This window comes from Syngnathus leptorhynchus, chromosome 3, assembly GCF_054491065.1.
Source record: "Syngnathus leptorhynchus isolate UIUO chromosome 3, UIUO_Slep, whole genome shotgun sequence".
NCBI lineage: Eukaryota > Metazoa > Chordata > Actinopteri > Syngnathiformes > Syngnathidae > Syngnathus > Syngnathus leptorhynchus.
Genome location: NC_141197.1, coordinates 15,940,820 through 15,948,005, shown reverse-complemented (window position 1 = coordinate 15,948,005; position 7,186 = coordinate 15,940,820). Strand labels below are relative to the sequence as shown.

The 7,186-nt window shown below is 43.9% G+C and overlaps 1 protein-coding gene across 3 annotated transcripts in view; it reads left to right on the top strand.

The window, feature by feature from the left end:
• The first annotated feature begins 508 nt into the window (after positions 1–508).
• shf (Src homology 2 domain containing F) overlaps positions 509–7,186 on the top strand; it is a 54,949-nt gene continuing 48,271 nt past the window's right edge. For 2 of the 3 annotated variants that reach the window (XM_085907489.1, XM_085907488.1), the window contains exon 1: positions 509–1,231. In XM_085907489.1, coding sequence (XP_085763615.1) covers positions 803–1,231 — 429 coding nt within the window. In that variant the 5' untranslated portion in view covers positions 509–802. The remainder of the gene's footprint in view (positions 1,232–7,186) is intronic. The other variant, XM_085907491.1, reaches the window with a different exon arrangement.

Genomic DNA, 7,186 nt, shown 5'->3' with positions numbered 1-7,186 from the left:
AGAAGTTTGTATGTTCTCCCTCTGCTTGTGTGGGTTTCCTCCAGGGACTGCGTTTTTCACATGCTAAAAACATGCATGGTAGGAATTGCCCGTAGGTGTGATTGTGAGTGCAAATAGTTGACTGACAAATGGAGAAGTGGTTCTGAAAATGGATTTAAATAAATATACTCACTTTGTGTCAAAGACTCACAACAACGTACTCAGTCGATACCAGCAACCTTTAACTTAACAAGTGAATGGGTACAATGTCTAGACCCCGAATGTAAGACGACCCCCTCTTATTTCAATGCAAAAAAAAAAACATCGTCTTATATTCGGGCCAATACGGTAAATAATAAAAATTGATTTTGCTTATTCGGTGCTCCCATGCTTTAAGTGGGTGTCCAACAGGGGGCAGTGAACATTGTCAGGTAACGGAGAGCAGGTTGCTTCAAGAAGGAAGGGGGTGGAAGTAGGAAAGTATAGGGGGCGTGTCCTCACTGTCGCTCCCATGTTGCGCAGCGTGGAAATTTGACGTGTGTGGAGCACACGCATTACACACACGCACACGCACATTATACTACAGTCGAAAGCCAACGTGAGCGTGGTGTTTGTTGTGTGAGTGCGTGTGACAGACTTTCACAGCGGAAAAGTGCCTTCGATAAAGCCCTCCAGCCCCCCGGCCGGCTGCGGCTCCCGGCTGACCCACGGACTTCATTCACACTGCCAGGTCCAGACTCCTGGAACTTCCAAAAAAAGAGGACAAAAGAAAGAAAAAACGAAGTACAGTCATTTTTTGGATCGTAAGCGATGCTCTGGCAGCATGGCCAAGTGGTTAAAGGAGCACCTCGGATTCAAAACTACCAAAGCACCTCCTCCGGCGCCCCCGAAGCCGGACTACCGACACTGCCTCACCGGTGTGCCCGGCGCGCCTGGCTTCCAAACGGGGGCCACTTTTACGCTGAGCCCTGCTCAGCCGGACATTCTTGCCGCGTACAAACTCCAAAAGGAGCTGGACTTCGAGGACCCGTACACTCCCGACGGAAATATCGCGTTCGCAGTGGGCTCGCCGGACATCAAATACGTGTCACCGAAGAAACGACTCATCAAGGTGGAGACGGTGGAGAAGACCAACCCGGCGCCGGGTACTGGTGGTGGAGGAGGCGGCGCTGTGGTGGTCGCTCAAGCCGTCGCCGTGAGCAGCGTGAAATCTCCCACGTCGCCCCCCACGGAGCAGGACAGCAAGGAGAAGGTGCGTGAACTTTTTAGTCTTTAAACTGAGACGAACTGTCACGATCAGAAACGAGTGATGTGTTTTAAACCGCCTCATTCAAAGTCCAGTTAATAAAATCAGAATTCTGACAACTTGACCCACTTTTTTTGGTGTGTGTGACAACCGGTGGAACTTGTCACACGGTACGAGCGGCGGCTCACTTCCGACTAATGACTAACCTGCGCGGCAGGGAAGTTACGCGTGAACGCGGTCCACTCCACAACCAACTAGACATGTAATGAAACGCAAAATTGTGTCATGTTCTTACTTTCACTTTGTACCCATAGTTTTACGCTCATCGTGGTGCGTTCACGTAATCTTTTCAGCACAGTCGAGTTTTAACATTATTGACAGACCCATTTAGTATATCCATGATTTTATGCATTACCTTTTTCTTTATATGAAAACAAGATCAACCAGTGGGTATTTATTTTTATATAAACCTTTTTTCAAATAAATATATTGTATTCTATACAACTTCTAGGCTTGTGGATAAGATGGATCCTATCAGTGTGCAGTGTAAACCCTGTACTAGCCACCTGTCAATGCTGGGATCATGGAGACAAACAACTCACATTTCTACCTATAGACAGTTTAGCATCTTCAATGAAGCTGTCATGCAATGTTTTGGAATGTGGGATAAAGCCAGAGGAAATATTTGCATTTATTCTAGTGAATATCGTCAACACAGAAGCAACAATGCAGCCAATTGGCTTTGTCGCAATTTGCCGATAGATTGTCGGCTTGCGTCAGAATGTTGCATCATATTTCTTGTCATATATTTAGTTTGGCCCTCAAAGGACTTCATAAAAATGTAAAAGTTTAGCAAATGACAGTATATTTGATCATCTGTTGTGGAATCCCACATAAGGTTTTTAATTGCACTTTTAAAATGACATCCATACATTTTCTATAGCTTGTCCTATCCCAGCAAATTTTGGGCGAGAAGCGAGATACATCTTATAGACGGATTTAAGCCTACTGATCTTTTCACGAATGTGACAGGGATCCGAACTGAGAGCCAAATGAACTAATTTTAGTTGATTACTAAGAAGACAACATTTGCATCCATGCTTTTGCCACACTGCAGGGAGCTGTTGTGTCAGCACAAAGTCAACGTGGAGACAGACAGGCAGGCAGAATGCTTCTAGGAGCACTTTGTCATGCCCTGGCCTCTCAGGAATTCACGCACGCGCGCACGCATGAGCGCACGCACGCATGCATGCACGCACGCATGCACACACACGCGCGCGCGCGCAGAAGAAACCTGAGAAGTGCGTTGCCGGCGAGGTTAAGGACGAGCCTGTGTGATGACGAGTGTTATCCGTCTGTGTGGAATGTTTGCAGCCTATCTTCACAAACAACTAACCGCATATTTAATATTATCATTGATATCATCGACTTACTAAGCAGACAGATAGACGCGATTAAAACTGCTTTTGTGTCACCACTACGTCACAATAACATCCATTCCTGGGGCGGTAATATTTTTTTGTAGCACAGTGAAGGTGACTCTAGCGACAACATTTGTATTGGCACTTTTTTTTGCATGTCGCTTGTTAACACTGCAATTCGTGTTGTGCAGCATCTGTGCCTTATTTGCCTCCACAACCCCCCCCCCCCTCCCCACCAAACAACTGTTATTGCCATCCAAAGTATATTTCCCATATGCCTGAAGATCAGCAAGCATGACAAAGTCATTAAACGCACCTACTTCTGCAGCTCGGTTTTATCAGTCCTACACTTATGTGAAGCAAGCAAGCAAAAAAAAAAAAAAAAAACAACTATCCTTTTGCTTCAACCAGTGCAGCTGTTCAAACTGATTACACATCGGTAGTACACTCTCACACATTGGCTTTAACAGACTTCACTTTGTGTAGTGTGCCGTGCATTCTGAGCAGTCCGTGCCGTGTGAAACGAGCGCTGACAACCCGGCGCTCTTGAGCAGCACACAGAGAGATCGGCTTTAAAGGTTTCTCGTCAGATGCTGAGGGTTTGATCACAAGTGTTGTAAAGATTGGGAAGTGTGATGCTTACTTGAGCTGATTCTCTTGTTTGTATTGATTTTAGGAACAAGTGGATGCTACTTTTACAGAAAAATATGAAAAGGATGGGGAAAAAATTACACTGGGCATTGAATGTTGATCTGATTGTTCATTTTTGAATTAAAATGTGATATTCAGGTGGGGGGGCATTTTGCCTTGTCATCAGTTACTAGCAATCAGAATCAAATGCTAATATGTAAATGATAGCATGTCACAACCCACAGTGACAAAGCGTCTGCATATTTTACAGAACACCTTTACATCCTTCTTGTCTATTGAGGGAAGTTGTAACAATACAGACTAAACCCAATTGAGGCTGCACAAAGTGACTCAACTTCTTCCTGCTTGGTTGCATCGATGTTTTAATTACTTGACTGATGAACGCTAATTATATCAGCACTTGGCTGATTAGCAGAATGCCAATGGAAGAATAAAGGCTTATTTACCAGGTTTGTTTTTACTTATTAAAGAAGGAGGGGGAAAGCAAATTGCTCACCTTAGGATGACTTTGATAAAGTCTGGCAGTCCGGCATATTATAATTCAAAGAATTTTGAATGGAACCCAAATTCTTTAGTAAAATATTAAATCTTGGCTACGGGATTTGGATACTCCTGACAGAGACTTCCTTGTCGTGCTCTTTCAAGGCTGTTGTGTGTTTTTTTTTTTCTTTTAATGATGGTAAGCCCTTCACGCGAGACGGCGTCGAGAGAGGTGATCAATTCTCATCCCGCCTCCGAACTCATTATAGGCCTCATCGGCTAGCTCATCGCTGCCCTCAACTTTTAGTCAAGGGCGAGCGGGAAAGTGACGATGAGGTAGCACTCAGCAAAAAAAAAAAAAAAAAAGGTGTAAACAAAAGGCGCGGATACTGCGGCATCCTCGTGGCCCGCCATCATTAGCGTGTGTTGACACACTGGGGAATCGGCTGCTCCAGTCTAGAGCATACACTGAAACATCTAGACCTAGAAACAAATTTCCACTGAGCTCATTCTGGTTCTTCTCCTCAGTGAGACTTTTGTATAAGTACCTAGCTCAGCATTCCCCAAAAGCCTTTACTGCTTGTAAAATCTGGCATTTTTCTACTTCCTCCCCCGGAGTGTTCCTGTTCTGTATAAAGCATCACTGACAAGCAATATTTAGGACAAAGTTGAACTTGTGATCTTCCGTCTTAATCTTTCACTCGAGTACTAGTTTGGAAGGTTCAATGCAATTCATCCGAAGTCACGAATGGTCAGATAAAACGACACCAAAAATGTATTTTTTTGGTCTTTTGGTAGTACCAGCAGTTTTCCCATTTCAGCCATAATGTGTTCACCTGACTTCTCACCTCAGCGCTTCAAAATCAGCGTCTTCTCCCGTCCTCATCTCAGCCCCGCCGTGATAGCTTGAAAAATGTCAGTCGCAGTCTCATCAACATGGGGCGCGGGAGTGGGCTTTTTTTCAGAGAGCCCCGAAATGGATGGAAAGACATCAGCGCCTATCATGTTTTGTAACACTTTCTATTTGAAAGTGCTTGGCGAGAGGTCTGACAGGCCACGCTGGTCAGTGTGATGCATTTTTCACATTTAGCTGTAAAAACATCTTTTTATAGGTTGATGATGTCATACCAGACATATTTCCTACTCTGTCATTTCAACAGAATCAGTCTTCATTCGAGAGGTACATATGGAAAATGGATTGCATATGATTGTCTATGTGCCAGGTACAGAAACAAGCAGCTAATCCGAAATGTCCAACAAAGAACAATTTTGGACAGAGAAATTGAGAGCAATTAAATCAGCCATGGACACATTTTCTGAAATATGTACTTGGTTGTTGAATTTTACAAACAACCTGCTACTTGTGCCCAATTTTCCATCATGCATGTTCTTAAATCAAAACTGATTGGAATGTGTTTGTTTTCAGAAGACCACAGACTTCCCAAACTATTTGAAGTGTCTCAGGAATTTTTCCCTAGTGTCACCTCGGGTTACTGGTGTCAACAAGTTAGTCACCGGCTCCTAAAAAAACCCAAGGACCATCGTGCCAAACATTCTCAGAAAGCCTATGTGTGAGCTGGAAGTTTTGGAAAAAGAAGGAAGTCGCTTTTGTTGTTTTGGATTCACGGTTACGCCCCGTTAGATGGCCTGATGTCATCTTGTCGTGAAAACACTGGAAAGCCTCCGATATAATTTAGCAATCCGCAAAGCTCGTTGCATAAACATCACTATGCCGTAATCCCGCATTATTGAATATAATAACTACTCACGGTTTTGGGGTTTTATAAACAGCGAGGCCAAAATTCATCGGATGGCATTTTGTAAGCACGCTTTGCCGCAATCAGGCGTACCCCGCTGTCTCTTCCAATCTCGTTGTCTCGACGAGCTCAGTCAAACAACTCCACCAGGTCACAATTAGGTCTCAGACGGCCGCTCTCGACATGTCATCCATTTTGTTTAATGATAGCGCGTATCGCCTGGGGGAGTCTCGGTGGTTGGGCAAATTCTCGCAACCCACTGATTAAATGGACGCCAGGAATCGGCTCTTCTTTCCGCGAGTTAAAACGACACAAACATATGCTTTAGCCGAGTGGTATTTTTCCACATGATCGTACTGATTCTGCATTTGCTCAATGTTATTTCTTTGTGTTGCTCGGCAGGAGGTCAACAGACAACCTGCTGGATGATGATGTTCGTATTGGAGCTTCTACGATACAGAACGGAACATTTTTTTTTGCCCATCCAATCTAACGTTAGCCTATAAATACATAGAATTGGATATGTTGAGCTATCATGTCTGAATCTCGGTTTCTGGATCTTTTGAACGACATTTTTTAACTGATATAATTTTTGGGACACAAAAGACAAATGTTCGATATTTCTTGTGTCATAAATTAGAGGAATTCCAACCTGGTGTAAATAATTTCCCGCATACTATAAAAATATTCTCGTCAATATGCAGTTTGAGAAAGTCAGCCACTGTCTGCAATTGTTTGCCGTAGCTTCCCTCACTCCAGGATTTGGGAAGTGCTCCCTTCCTGACAGGAAGTGTTTACGGCTTGGCGACATTCCCTTTTTAACTCGACAAGTCTGTGCTCGCCTTGCTTGGCTAAAATGTCTAACCAAGGGTTAAATGTTCACAGCTGTTCCGGCTGGAGCAAAAGTTCGGATGTTGAAAAAAAAAAAAGTAACAAATAGCGACTGGCCCGTGGCGGTCGCATGGGCCACTGATGACACCGCTTTGTGCTAACACATTAGCGATTGTTGCTTGCAGGGATTCGAGACTCCACCCTGTCTGTTACATCCTTAATTGACGTCTGTTTCATCATCAACTTGTACTCATCTAAAAACAAAAACAGCTTTGTTTACCTTTGAGATTCTGTTTTCTTGTGCCCAATATGACCCCAAACTTGTTAGTATGCATCGTCATTCTTGCATGTGAGCTTTTCCCCCCTTCTTTAATCCTTCTCATGCATTGTCAAAGAAGAAAAATACAAATGAGCATTTCCCGTGTAATTACAGCGCATGTGGGATTAACATAGTTTATAACTTTTTTAACATTCCGCTGCTGCACCAGCACTATTGCGCTGCGGCAATGCCGCCAATAAACCTATCACGGGGCGTCTAGGGGGGGGTGGCAAAGGAAGGAAATTGGGTGCCGCCAAGCGTGTCGCCAAGTACTTCATCTTGAATATCTATCATATATATTGAAGGAACTTTTATACGGCGCTCCGCTCTCTTCTCTTTTATACGGTGCTCCACTCTCTTCTCGTTTGGGCTGGAGTCCTAAAACTTGTTTTTTTTTTTAATCCTACCTGCGGATTGGTCGCAAGTTCCCTATCACTTTTCATCTTCGTGTACACTGGCTTACTAACGGCAATCCAAATTTAATTGGCTGACTTGAAATCGG